The 15,055-nt window shown below is 36.5% G+C and overlaps 1 protein-coding gene across 1 annotated transcript in view; it reads left to right on the forward strand.

Moving 5' to 3' along the window:
* Window positions 1–14,578, forward strand: part of PDE3A (phosphodiesterase 3A) — a 313,231-nt gene extending 298,653 nt beyond the window's left edge. The window contains exons 15-16 of the mRNA XM_041736167.1: window positions 2,052–2,307; window positions 10,258–14,578. Of these exons, the coding sequence (XP_041592101.1) occupies window positions 2,052–2,307; window positions 10,258–10,499 (498 nt within the window). The 3' untranslated portion in view covers window positions 10,500–14,578. The remainder of the gene's footprint in view (window positions 1–2,051; window positions 2,308–10,257) is intronic.
* The last annotated feature ends 477 nt before the right edge of the window (window positions 14,579–15,055 follow it).

The raw sequence follows: 15,055 nt of genomic DNA on the forward strand, positions 1-15,055 counted from the left end.
TTTATATTCACACTAACATCAGAAAACTCAAAATTCAAAGAAAAAGTTATTTGCAAGTATTGCAGGGGGTGGAGGTGGGGGCAGGAGAAGATGTTGAAATAATGAAATGATGTAGACATTAGGAAGACCATTGACATTTTTAAAATAAATTTATTATAATAGATGCTCATTTAAATTTATATGGATGACAGTACATCAGATTATTTACTCCTAATAGTCAATAATAGCAGCATATGAAAAAACTTTAAAAATAGGCATTTTACTTGACATCATTATGTCAAATCACTGAAAACTCTATCACAAAACATAAGCATGCGTTCATCTTCCCCATAATTCCCTACACTGATCAGATTATCCATGAAACTGAGTACTGTGAACTACTCTCTTAAGAGGAATCCAGAGGTAGTGGAGCATAGATAAAGGACAGGGATCAGTGGCATAAAAGGACATGATGAGGGTCACTGGAAGGGAGGTAGATGGGGGGATGGGATAACTGGGTAATGGGCACTAAGGAGGGCACTTGATATAATGAGCACTGGGTGTTATATACAACTGATGAATCACTAACTTCTCCTGAATCTAATAATACAGTATATGTTAATTAAATTGAATTTAAATAAAAAAAAAATAAAAGTGAAGGTAATTACCCTGCAGGGAAATGGAGGTGATATAATAACTCTCTTCAGACACCTGAAAGACTGATACACAAAATTACGACTAAGTGTATCATACATTATTGCAGAGATTAGAGAAAATAAATTATCACTTAACACAGGATCTAATTTAAAAGAAACATTAGATTTCTTTCTGCTTCTCTAAAAACGTTATGAATATAACCACAATAGAGAAGTTATAGGGAGATAGATTTCAAGACAATATGAGGGAGAAACTTGTATTATAAAGGCATCCAGAAATAAGATGAGGCACTTTTTTAAGTAATAAATTGCTTGTCACTGGACATATTTGAAGAAGGACTGGAAAGCTCTTTTGTGAGTTTTATAGACAGGACTCCTACATAGAACAAAATGTTTGTACTTTCTAGAAAATACTGTATTGCCTTTTCTAGAAATGATATTAATTCATAATCAATCCTCAAATATTGAAACACAAAAAAATAGGGGTGCCTGGGTGGCTCAGTTGGTTAAACATCTGTTCTTGGCTCAGGTCATGATCCCAGGGTCCTGGGATCCAGCCTTGCATGGGGCTTCCTGCTCAAGGATGAGGCCACTTCTCCCTCTTCCCCTTACCTTGCTCATTGTCTCTCTCTCAACTAAATAAAAATCTTTAAAAAAAATAAATTACAAAGTAAAATACAAAAATACAAAAAATAAAGGAAAAAGATAACCCATTTATAATAATTATTCTACTACATGGGCATAACCATTGTTGGTATTTCATTATATTTCCTTTATTAATTTTGCTAGGTGACTGCTGGTTTACATACAGTCTGTTTTTTTTTTTTTTTTGGAAAGATTTGATGTAGCTCAAAATAAAAACACTTGCAGAGTAATATTATTAAACATATTGACAAATAGGAGTATCAGAAACCATATAATCACAGAACATATAATTCAACCAAAAGCTAGGATAAGGTAGCACATTTAATTGAGCAATAAATTATTCTAAGCTTTACTTACAGCCAAGGCAAAAGAAAGAAAACATGACTGACAGATTATATATTTGTTTCATAATTATTCCCAGCATTGCATTTTGAAGTGCCTTTATACTCTAAAAGAACAAGGAGTGACATATGATAAGAAATACCATCTCCCAACACATTAGACCATTTCTTCTATTGCCCCTTAATCAAAAGCCAAAACCTCAAGATCACAAAAGTGATAAAAGACAACAAAGCATTTTTACTGGGATCTTAGTAATTTAGTTAGAATCTTTTAGCAGTCAAGTAAAAGAAGGAGTTCACCATGAATGTCTGGGTTGTTACATAATTGCAAATTTTATGTGCCAAGTGAATGTTGACTTTACTAGTATTTTAAACTTTTCATGTCCTTTATTTTTCTGGTTGACTGTTCATGCTAAATTCCTATTTCTAGGGTGATGAAGAGGCCAGCCTTGGGTTACCAATAAGCCCCTTCATGGACCGCTCTGCCCCTCAGTTGGCCAATCTTCAGGAATCCTTCATCTCTCACATTGTGGGTCCTCTGTGCAATTCCTATGATTCAGCAGGGCTAATGCCAGGGAAATGGGTGGAAGATAGTGATGAGTCAGGAGATACTGATGACCCAGAAGAAGAAGAGGAAGAAGAAGCACCAAATGAAGAGGAAACCTGTGAAAATAATGAATCTCCAAGTAAGTTTTATAAAATCTCTTTCTAGTGTGTTTTTCCTAGGATTTTTTAAACATAAGTTCAGATGAATTTTATGCTTCTCCTAAATTACATAGTTTGTGTCCACATATAATCTGCATCTGATTGTGAAACTGACCTTCCCTAATATCATAATAAAAGAAATTATAGACTGTGGAATCCTTTATAATACCATGTTCAACAAAGATAGAGCCTCAATTATGAAGTTAAAAAAAATTAAATAATTGAAGCCCATTCTTCAGAGTTTCTTAATGATTTAGAGATGAAAGGAATTGGAGATACCATATAGCAACCATAGACTTTTGTTGGCTTAGTTTGAGGGAGGCCTTGTGAAGGAGTAATAGGTAGTTATTATTCATCTAAGTAACAGACATTGATTAGGCCTCTACTTTGTGCCAGGCATCCTTCCAGGTACTGAAGATAGAGCCATGAACAAATCAGACAAAATATAAATACATCCTGCCCGTTTAGGCTTTTTTTCCAGGGGAGTCAGTGGACACTAAGCAGGGCAAATCAGTAAGTCTCTAACTTACTGATAAATGTGAGGTACTGATAAATGCTAAAATTAAAAAAAAAAAAAGGAAGAAGGATAGGAAATATTGCAGAGAAAGGTTAAGATTTTAGATCAGGTAGCCATAAATGATTTAAATAAAAAAGAGATTTAAAAAAGAACAGACTGAAAATGAGGGAGTGATCCATGCAAGTACAGGTGGAAAAAGCATGCCAAAGAGAGAGAAAAACAAACCATGTAAAGGTCCTGAGGTGGGCGTTGACTGGGTATTCAAGAAGCATTGGGGGGGGCTAAGGTGGCTGAGTTAGAGAAAAGGGGATGAAGAAGCAGCAGGAGAGAGGTGGTGGGGAGCCCAATGATACAGGCTTTGGAGGTGGGGCTCTGCAGTGTGTGGAGTTTGGCTTGCGAGAAGCCATCAGATTTTGGGCAGAAGAGTTAGCTGAGTCAGCTTACATTTTAAATGGATTGCTTCATCTACTGTATTGAGTTTGGGGTGGGAGCAAGGGTAATAAATTAAGAAGCTGTTGAAATTACCCAAGTGAGAAAGGACTGTGGCTCTGAACCAGACAGAGTAGTGGTATTAGTGACAATGAAAACTGTTTCCATATGGTCATTGATTTGGAGCACACCATGTAGCCAACCTAATCCACTTTAATTTACCTGACTATAAAACCAGATTATTTTTCTTCATGTTTCGAAATATTCTCTGTTATATCTCCGGTCACAGGGAGGAGGGTCAAACAGTGAAATTAGTAAAATCCATAACCCTTATAGTGACATTGCATAAATCCTGTTTTTGTATTCATGAACACATAGTATGCAGTTTACATCTACCTTCACAAAGAAAGTACAGTTGTAATATTTTTTGAAGTGCTTACCCAAAATATAACCAAAGAAACACATTCTGATTATTTGTTCCTATTTTTTATTTAGCACAGTCAGGAAAATTCATGACTCAGTTCATCTCGGCCATCCAGTAAATATAGTTTAACATGGGTATTGACCCATTTTGCCCTCATATAAGTACTCTATTGTAAGCTTACAAAACAGAGATAGGGAGAACTTTATTAAGTATAAACTAATGAGGGTTTTGCAAATTTAGTTTTAGGTCAAATTTTTGCCTAAGTTCTATCCTATGTATTAACTTTGGTACAGAATGAGGGGAAAGGCAAAAAATTATTTCCCTTCAATATTCTATTATTGAAGTAATTATATTTTGTTTCTCTGGTGCTTATAAAAAGGTTTCCATTAGCAGTTTGGGGCTAATCTTGAGATTCAGAGGCTGGAACCAAGACTGGGATTCATGGCTTGTTTTTTCACTTGTTCATTTAATAAACATTCATTGGTTTTCTTTATTTAATTTCAGTTCATTTCATTTCATTTCATTTCATTTCAAAGAGCTAGTAGTTTGCTGTCTAAGGACAGGAGAGTTTTTTGTTTTGTTTTGTTTTGTTTTTTCACTGAGTGACATTAGAAAGTGTTGTCGGCTTAGCCTCTTGGAAAAGCTTTGTTCCCATGGGCCCTCACTGATTGCTATTTGAACTCAAACACAGTGAAAAAAACACACATATAATACAGGCATCAAGAATTGAAGAACACGGGCCAGGAGATTTAACAGGCTCAACTTGTCAACGTTGGATTTAGTAGCAAACGCCACAACCAGATATTCAATTACTTTTCCCTTCTGTAGGGTTCATTCGCCATACTGACTTCCAGATTATGATGTGTTGCTCTCCAAACCCAGCTCTCCAAACTCCACTGCTGTAGAATCCTAGTAATTTTAATTTCATAATCATATTGACTGAGATGGTTAACTTGATTTTGCCTGAAACTTAGATTTCAGGGAAAAAAATTTAGATTAAATATGCACTGATAATTTCACCAATTTGCAAAACTTGGAGATCTCCCAGGAAACACAGAATTAAATGTTTCAATATGGTATCCTAGGGAAAGAAGGCTTTTTCCCAACCTCATAATTAAATCCGAAAGATTCCTACAGCGAACTAAGAGGTTTCTAATGAAGTACTAAGCTGCATTTAGAATTTGAGCAATGAAAGGCTCTTTGTTCTCATTTCAAAAGGTTTCAGAGCTAAACAATTTGGCTCCCCATACAGGCATGTTTTAGACCACCTGCAGACTCTAATCTACGCACATTTATTTGGTACAAACTTTCTTCTACGTCACCTTATTCAGTTTAATTCCAGAGAGGTTTATTGCTAACGTTTAACAGCATTAATAAGAGAACAGCTGTTCTCATGGGGGCTGCCCTGAAAGGACCAGGAGAAAAATTGAGCTTTTGTTACCTCTTCCTTATGAATACACTGCCATGAATGTGTATAACTTTCAGATGGAGTAATCACCTTGAGCAGTAGGTTTCTTCTGTCACTGTCATTCAAATCTGTCCTTCAGCCAATGCTCATCTGTAACTCTTGATTCAAAGGAATAGGTTAATGAGTATATTAACATTTAACAATTTCTCAACAAGCTGATTTGTACTTAACTACAATAAAAACAAAGTGGAAATAGACAAGTAGGTGGCTTTGGTAGAAGAGTAATTTTATAAATGTGCTTTTAAAAATTTACTGTAGGGGTGCCTGGGTGGCTCAGTTGGTTGAGCATCTGACTCTTGATTTTGGGTCGTGATCTTAGAGTCATGAAATTGAGCCCCAATTATCTCTCTCCTGCCACTCCTTCCCTCTCTCTAATAAAAAATCTAATGTAGTAGTATTATTTTTTATTCATTTTTATAGAACTAATTCAGATTTCTTTAAATTTAGTGTATGCGTTTGTGTGTCTGTGTATGTGTACCCTTATCAAGAAACTTTCAAATGAAATAGACGTCAAGTTCCAGAGCCCCATAACCTGCTTGTATGCATGCCCCTCATTCTGCCTAGAATGCTGCCCATACCTTCTTCACCCAGCGCATTTAATTCTTGAAATTTACATCACACCTCAGGTGTCCTGTTCTTTGAAAAAGAATTTTACCTATTCCCTCGCAGATTGAGTCCTAGGTGTTGCCATGGTTTGATGTGTCAGAGAGAAATTGCACTGCACACTTATTAAGAACATCAAGGAAGACTTTATTCAAGATTATTGCAATAACAGAGAGGGATTAAACTACATTGAAACTAAGGCAGGAGAATTTTTTTAAAAAAATATTTTATTTATTTATTCATAAGAGACAGATAAAGAGGCAGAGACATAGGCAGAGGGAGAAGCAGGCTACTCACAGGGAGCCCAATGCGGGACTCGATCCCGGAACCCTGGGATCATGCCCAGAACCAAAGACAGACACTCATCCGCTGAGTCACCCAGGCGTCCCATAAGACAGGAGAATTTTTAAGTACTAGCATGAGCTGGTAAAAAAGTACTGGAAGACCTTGGAGGGAAGTTGGTCTATGTGATTGAGCCACCTGTGTTTGCTAATTGGTACCTATTGAAGTTGGGCACTTATCCTCCCATAAAAACGGGAAGTTAGGGACCCTGTTTTTCTTTCTATGATTTCGTTTCAAAAGAATCACACCCAGGCACTTGAGAAAGATGTTCCTGGGTTGGGAAACTGGCCAGAAGCTGGGAGAAGATTTATCTATATTACAAAGAAGCAGGGAAGGTATTTGTACTTTCAACTTTTATAAAGTAAATGCTATAAGAAAAGGGAAGTCAGAGACCTATAATCTGAAAGAAACCAGTAAAGTTTAGTCAATTTATGGGAAACATTAAGACCATCTTGATCACATGTGTACATCTCTCCTAAAACACAGCATGTGTTTTTCATTTTTTGTCTTCTTTGCTCTCTCCCCAAGAAACTATAAGCTCCTTTATGGCAAGCTCTTGGACTAATTGGTCTTTGTGTCCATACCATCCAGAATATTGCTTGCCAATTAATAGATGGTTAATATAAGTTTGATTGATAGATTTATCTCATAAGTAAAATAATGAATACAGTAAGTTGTTTTTTAAGTTTTTGCTTATAACTCTGCCTGTATCCATTCCCCCTGGCATTTGTTCAACTTAATAATTTTGTTATGTGTCTGTGTGGCTTAAAAGTAATTCATGATAATTTAATGTTCTTTTTTTGAATCTTGTTTTAAAATTGATCTTATCCTGTAAAATGTAAGAAATTTTTGTGGTATAATATAATAAAATTGTTGAAGAAATCACTGGTACTTCCATAAAAACTTTGGTCGATGGTCTCCAAGAGATCTAGTTCCTTTGGCACATCTCGTAGCAAGTGGATTTTTTTCCTGTTATTACCTTTTTTTCTTCTTTTTTCCACCCACATTATACATTGTTAATCATTGCTACTTCATTAAGTAGACCCAGATATCCCTGCTGACCATCCTGGTAACTTGTATTATTAACTCTTTAATGTAGTCTCAATTAGATCAGAATATCCTGTGGACCACTTTTTCACATCATTGTCATTTTTATGACATATCAACACTTTATCACTTAACTTGGAACCATGGCACTAGAAACTAGAGAGAACATGATTTGTCTAGTTAACTCTTACTGAATACTTACTAAAATCTGGAGCTTTGTGAATATACACAGAAAAGGAGCAACAGGTATCATTCCATAGGGAAGTTTAAGTGATGTTAGCCTACATTCTAAATTATTAGCCTGAGTCTAATAATGACCACTCAAGTAAACATCCTAAGAGTTATTATCTGGCTGCAAATAGACCCTCTTCTAAGCTCAATATCAGCTGCCTACTTTACCCCTGCACTTGAAGGTCTCCCAGATATTTCATGTTCAGCATCCCTCTCAAATCTCCTCTCTTAACGTTTCCATCTCAGTACGTCTTAATATCAGCTACTCAGTGGCTCTGGCCATACATCTATAGAGCTTAGGGTTGTTGGGTGAGTTTTTTTTTTCCTTTTTTAAAAAAAATTAGTTTCAGAGGTAGAATTTAGTGATTCATCACTTGCGTGTAACACCCAGTGCTCATTACATCATGTGCCCTCCTTCATGCCTGTCACCCAGCTACCCCATCCCCCCACCTATCTCCCCTCCAGCAACCTGGCGGTTTTGTTTACTAGAGTTCAACATCTCTTACAGTTTGCCTCCCTCTGTTTTTATCTTATTTTATTTTTCCTTACCTTCCCCTATATTCATCTGTTTGTTTCTTGAATTCCATGTATGAGTGAAATCATATATTTGTCTTTCTCTAACTGACTTATTTTGCTTAGTATAATACCCTCTAGTTCCATCCACATTGTTTCAAATGGCAAGATTTCATTCATTTTGATGACTGATATTCCATTGTACATATATGTATTACACCTTCTTTATCCATTTATCTGTTGATTGACATCTGGACATTTTCCACATTTTGAATAGTGTTGAAATTCCTGCTATAAACATTGGGGTACATATGCTCCTTTGAATTACGATGTTTGTATTTTTTGGATAAATAATTAGTAGTGCAATTGCTGGGTCATAGGGTACCTCTATTTTTAACTTTTTTCCCCACATCTAATCGATTGCCAAATTGTTGATTAAACTTCACAAGTGTGTCTCAAATTTATCTACTTCTCTTCATTTCTGTTAACTTTGCCCTAGTCCAAGCCACCATCATTATGCTGTATCCTTCTCAGCTGAGTCCTTTTTCTCTCTTTCTGCCACCTTTAAAAGATTTTATAAGACTCAGGGTGACTGCACCTGCTTTTTTATTCTCTCCCCACTGGAGTAAAAGCTCCATGCTCATGTATATCAGTAAATGACCAGAACCTGGCATATTTGATACATATTAGGTGCTTAGAGAATAGGTAAGGAGGTGGAAGACTAAGTAGTGAATTGAATAGTATCAATTCAAATTCTTTAAAATATCCTCTATTTCTTTTGTTGAAATTGATTGTATTATACTTCACCAACCAAGAGATGTGATTCTGTGAAAACTGGCTTTAGTATTTCTGTGTTGAAAACATGAAATGTTTTGGTCACCAAGACAGTGTAATTTATTTACTTATTAATATGCATATTTGTTGAGCTTCACTCTGTATAAGATGTGTACAAGTCTTTGGAAGGCTCCCTAGAAGAAACTGTAGTCTAGTAGAGAGGCTAATGCCTAGCATATGTGAGAACATTATAAGTGCCTAAAGGATGAACGTTATTGAGGACATTGTTTTTGTTACAAGTTACAAGACTCTTATCAAGTGAACATATACAAAAGGGAAAATGATTTGTTCAGGTAAACCTAATGTTGTCTAGTATCTTACTTGTACCTGCCCTTGTCTCTGAGTCTGCTCTTGTCTCTGAGTCACCTGCCTTACATCTGCTTACTTGTCACCTGCTCTTGCCTCTGGGTCATCTACCTGACAGCTTGATCTTCAGTCTAGTTTTCTTCATGAGACTGGAACTATAGCCAGCTATATGTTCCCTTCCTTCCAGATAAATAAACAAGCTAGAGGAGAAAAGATCCCCAATCGCCATTCTCTGACTTATTCTCATTCTGTGTCATTGGGAGAAATCCCAGAGAAGGATACTAACTGACCAGATTTGGGTCACATATGTACCCACTGACCAACCACTGCAACATGGCTATGTTCTCAGAAGGGGAGGGGTGGGTGTGGGAAATAGTTTGTCAATGTTTTCTGGAACTACATAATTGAAAGAAGGGATGAGAGTTTTCACTAAATGATTTTTGGCTATACAGTTATCAGAAAAAGAGGTAACGATAATGAGAAAAGAAAAAAATAAAAACAATGTATACTCTGAGAAGTATATATGGAGTGAAGTGAAAGTTTAGAAGAAGGTGGGGAAGAGGTTATTTCTTAGAGGAGGAATTCAGTGACATCTGATTGAATCTTAATAAATGGGCATGAGCTTTCAGTGACTAAGAAGAACATTTGAGAAGGAGGGGCAGTACCAGCTTGAAAGTAGCAGAGTTCAGTTTGTATACAGAAAAGAGATGGTGAAGTAGAGACAGAAGCCAGGCCGTAGAAGAAAGAAGACTGCCAAAGTGTGTGTGTGCCAGCTTGTGGGAGAACTTTGAGAGGAGTTTGAAATTAATGACTTGGTCTACGGGAAGTAGAACAATAACACTGAGACCATCTTTAAAGAAATGAGTCTTATAGATTTATGTGAGTTTAATTAGTTGACCAAGTAAAGGAGAAGACACAACAAGAAGTTTTTCCAGTAGTCTAGGTGAACAATCTTGAAGATCTGAATGTATTGCAAATAATACCAAGATGCAAACAGAACTTTGTATTGGGAATTACTGAATATTAAATCCTGTTCACAGTACATCTCAATGGTATATGAACGGTTATTGCCATCTTCCATTTAATTTCCCCACTCTCGAAAACAGCATGTTTATGATAAGCCAAGTGGAATGTATATCTACTTGGTCCTTAGCTCCTATTAATAATGTAAAAAGAAATAACTCAGCACACAAATAAGTGATTTGGTGTTTTCTCAGGAAAGAAAACTTTCAAAAGGAGGAAAATCTACTGCCAAATAACTCAGCACCTCCTGCAGAACCACAAGATGTGGAAGAAAGTCATTGAAGAAGAACAGCGGTTGGCGGGCATAGAGAATCAATCTCTGGACCAGTCCCTCCAGCAGCATTCCTCAGAACAGATCCAGGCCATCAGGGAAGAAGAGGAGGAGAAAGGGAAGCCGAGAGGAGAGGAGATCCTGACCACACAGCAAAACCAGTGACAATGGATACAATGAGCTGTGTTTCCTAACAGAGTGACTTGTCACAGACTCTTTTCAAGCCAGCACAACACTTAGACACAACACTGTAGAAATACGAGAAGATGGGCAAACAGCTATTGCATTTTGGGATTCTTCGCATTTTATGTGTTTATTTTTACAGTGAGGTACATTGTTAAAAACTCTTGCTCAGAGAAGCTTTCACATTTGCAACACCAGCTTCTAAGGATTTTTTTAAGGAAGAAATATATATGTGTGTGTGTATATAAGCTCGCACGTAGATATATGTAAAACATATTCACACATATACACGCACACACACATGCACACTGAAAGCCAGGGTTACTGGCTCCACGATTTAGTAACATTCATATTAAGATATATAGTGGTCACTGTGATATAATAAGTTATAAAGGAAAACAAATCACAAAGGAAATGGGCGGCTTAGCAGGGAAACAGTGCAGTGAATGTAGGTTACCAACTAAGGAGCTTTAGCTCTTAGTACTGATGGATGAAAGTTCCAGAGCATTATTTGAATTTTTATACATCCTGCCAACATCGTGTGTGTGTGTGTGTGTGTGTGTGTGTGTGTGTGTGTGTGTGAGTGAGAGAGAGAGAGAAGAGTGGAAGGGTGCTTGTGTGTATGTCTGTGTGTACGTAAAGAGATTTTTATGGTTTTAGTAGTTCATAGAATAGCTGCAGCAGATGACTCAGAACATCTGAACAAGCAGAAGGCAGTTCACTCTGGAGTGTCTGAGAGGCAGCCATTCCAAATTCCTTCCTCCATGTAGCTTCAGGACAGGTCCCTCTGTAGAGGGAGGGTGTTCACAGGCTGGTGAGAGGGCCACGTGATTGGTACTACTGCTAATGCACCACTTGGAGGAGCTCTATCGCCAGCCTTAAACCTGGAAGACAGGCATTTTCCAATCTACTTGCCTAATGAATGTATAGGAGCTGTTTGTGAGTATGTCACTCACCTAAGATCAAATCAGCTTTTCAAGGGGATGACATTCTTTATACATAAACACCTAAGAAGGAGCTGGAGTCAGATCTTTTAATTAGGTTAGAATTCTAAAAAGTTGCCGGCGAAGACCCGGGGATCTCCCATGTCTCAATTTGCTGCAAAATGTGTGGCAGAAAAAGAAAAAAAGAGAGAGAGAAAGAAAAACAGAAACCCACTGTGGAAGGATATATAGCGAGAGATGAAGGGGAAGAATTTCAACCTGGGAGTTTGGTGTTTGTTGACATAGTGAAAGCCTGATTCTTGGCAACTGTTGACCATTGGCTTTGGGTGGCAAAGGTCCCATTGAGCGCCCTGTTGTGGTGTCCCCTTGCTGTGGGGTGGGGTAGCTTCTATCTGCAGTCTGGCCCACTGTCATGTTTCTTTTGGCAGGGAAGATTATAGAGGGATTTTAGGGGACTGGGCCTATTATTGAAAGTCTTTTTTTTTTTTAATTTGTTTGTTTATCTACACTTGTTTATGCTGTGAGCCAAACCTCTATTTAAAAAGTTGATACTCACTTTCAATATTTTATTTCATATTATTATATTTGTCATGAATAGTTATCTTGATGTAAATATAAAGATTTTTTTTGTTTCTGTAGATAGTAAACTCTTTTTTTAAAAAAAAAGGAAAAGGGAAACATTTTTATAAAGTTATATTTTAATCACCATTTTTATACATTGTATGTATCTCCAAGCCCAGTTAAGAGAGTGATGATTCATTTGCACGGAGGGCTATGGACAGCCACTTATCTACCTATTCTAATTTAAATAATGATCTGATACAGTTATTTTATTGCCTATTAAATGAGGATGCCACAAAAAATGTTTTTTCACTAGGAACATTTCTTAACTTTTGGGTAACTTTTGGGTCCATGTCTCCCGAAGAGAAAGACTTCCCTAACAATACTGAATTTCTACGATTGGTGTCCATTTTTTGCCAACACTTTTTGGTCATAATTCCTCCTTCAATACTATGTATGGAACTGCTCATCAGTGAAACAATCATAGGTTCTAATTAGACCTTAATGGTGATTTCTAATGTTTATTTCTTCTAAAGTCATAGAAAAGAGTGTTTACATCTTAAAGAGGCCTTTGTTTCTCATAAGTGAAAATTCTTCCCTCCCAAAACAGTGATTTTTATGCTAACCCATAGCATTTTTCTAACAAGGCAAAGATAATACAATAAAAAATAATTGTAAGACAAATTTCCCATTAAGTAGGAAAATATGGAAAGATTCAAATAGATGCAGACTTGACTTAAATAATGAGAATAATTTCATATATTTTGGCTTAACACTAGGTCTTCATTATTCAGGATGTACTGAGTTGTTTCTTAGTGTTGTCTATGTGTATCATGTTTGCAAAAATTACTGTGGGTCAAATACATTTATTTCCCCAGTGACTTTAACTGTTCTTCTGCCCTTGCAAATAAGAGAGGAGAGGAAAATATTATCCTCACATACCTCTTACATTTAATTACTTAACAAAATGAATCTTTTTCCTTTCTCCAAATGTCATATATATGTAAAACACATGTTAAGTCAAGGAAAATATAGGTGTGGGCAAGTAGAATGGCAGTCGAACAGTTGAGAGTCTATAACCATACACCGGCAGCTTCCTCAAAGCTGGAAGGCCCCAAGTAGGGGCCAGCCTGGCTGCCGGAGTAGAGGTCTTAGCAAACTGCCTGGTTTTGTTTATTTTGTTTTAAGTGGTGGTGGCCAAGGCACTCAGAACCTCTTCATTCCAGAATTGTGTTCATCAGTCCAGGCAAATTAACAATTTTTTCTTCAAAAATTAATTGCCAGTATAATTAAAGCTAAAAGTCCATTGCAATAAAGGAATGGACATCAAGTATGAGGCTTTCGTACATGTTCATCACATCCCAAAGGATGCCTAGGGACATAAAAAGATATTTCCCACTGGTGATGTTCTCCCCTGCCTTGGTGACAGCAATATTACTGTGCTCACTCCCAACTCTGGAGCTTATTTATTGCAATTTACTACGTTTTTATATGAGCCTATATATAGGTGCCATTGGATAAACTCAGGTCTTTGAAGTGAAGGAATTTCTAGCCCATTTAGGAAAAAGGATATTTGTATAGACAGCCATAAATCAATGGGAGGAAAATTTGGAATTGATGACCTTGATGCTAGGGGTTACTTTCTGTTAAGGAAAAGTCCAGGTATCCTACAAATATCATCTGCGTTGTTTCCAGCATACTAATAGAATGTCTTTTCAGTTATCCATCTAGGCCAACTTTTAGAATATTGTTTCCTTGGTGAAAAGACCACTTTAGGTTTTTTCTAAGTGATAAAATTGTATTTTTTGTCAATTATATAAGATGTGGTTTTGCTCTCCGTAGAAGATGAAGACAGTAGCTCTGATAGACCTATGTTGGTCTTCATCTAGCAAATGAAGGAATGTCCTCATGTTTAAGAAAATACTCATTTTCTGGAAACAGAATACCCAATTCTCTCTTCCATTTTGATGGAATTCCAGAACAAACCCTCACTGTCACAATCCCAGTAAAACTAAAGAAAAGGGATTGTAGGACATGCAGACTGTTGATATTACATATATGTATTGTGGTTTCCTCATGTCCCCTGCCTCTCTTGATTTGCGGTTTTCCGATGTCCCCTGTCACGTGCCCAGAGAACTTTCTTTGAAGGTAAAAGCTGTGCAAAAGGCATGAGACTCAGGCCTATTCTTTGTTTAAATGGTGGAAAATATAAATTATTTTCTAAATAATAAAGATATGAAAATTATCATTGTAAATAAAGTCTACAGTTTGAAATGACTGCTTTATAAAAGTGAACTATTTGTGTGATGAACAACTCCTGACTAATGAGAAGTGAATAATCAAAAACTCATTTCTATCCTACTCTGGCAGGTATTTTTGGTGCTTCTCTGTCAATATGGGATGTCCATTCTCCTCGCCTTTTAAACTAGTTCTAAAATCAGAATGAAAACCACAGTATGGATCTTCCTATCGTCTCTTCCATCCTAACCCTGTGTCCACTTGAGGCCTTTTCTGGCTTACATGCCACTTTGGAAATAAACTGTCTTTTCAAACTGACAGAAAGTTCCAGTAAAACAGTTTTGTAAACTTTCGTAATCTGGGGTAAATCAAGATTCTCCTTATTCTAGAGTTTATCACCTCCTGCAAGTGGAAAGAAAATATCAATAAAATTTCAAATGCTGATCGCTCAACTCCAGACTATTGAGAGCTAAAATATCTGTATACTTTGAAACCAAATTGAGTTTCTTTCATTTACCTACCCTCCTGACAAACAACAAAATACTTTATGATCATTGTTCTAGGTCATTCATTTTTCTCATGATTTTTCTGTGAAAAAAAAACTGAATTCTGTGAAAGAAAAACTGAATTGGTCTGTGTTTCTAATCTGTTCTACAGAATTCTACATTAAGATCAGGAGGCCAATTAGCCATTTTAGATGAGCATTTCAAAATTAAATTACTCTTAGGACTTCTAATCAGAGCAAATTATGCAAGTTTTAGGTCCTATATTCATATCAATTTGTTTCTCTAGAAA

Source organism: Vulpes lagopus, chromosome 21 (assembly GCF_018345385.1).
Source record: "Vulpes lagopus strain Blue_001 chromosome 21, ASM1834538v1, whole genome shotgun sequence".
Taxonomy (NCBI): Eukaryota; Metazoa; Chordata; class Mammalia; order Carnivora; family Canidae; genus Vulpes; species Vulpes lagopus.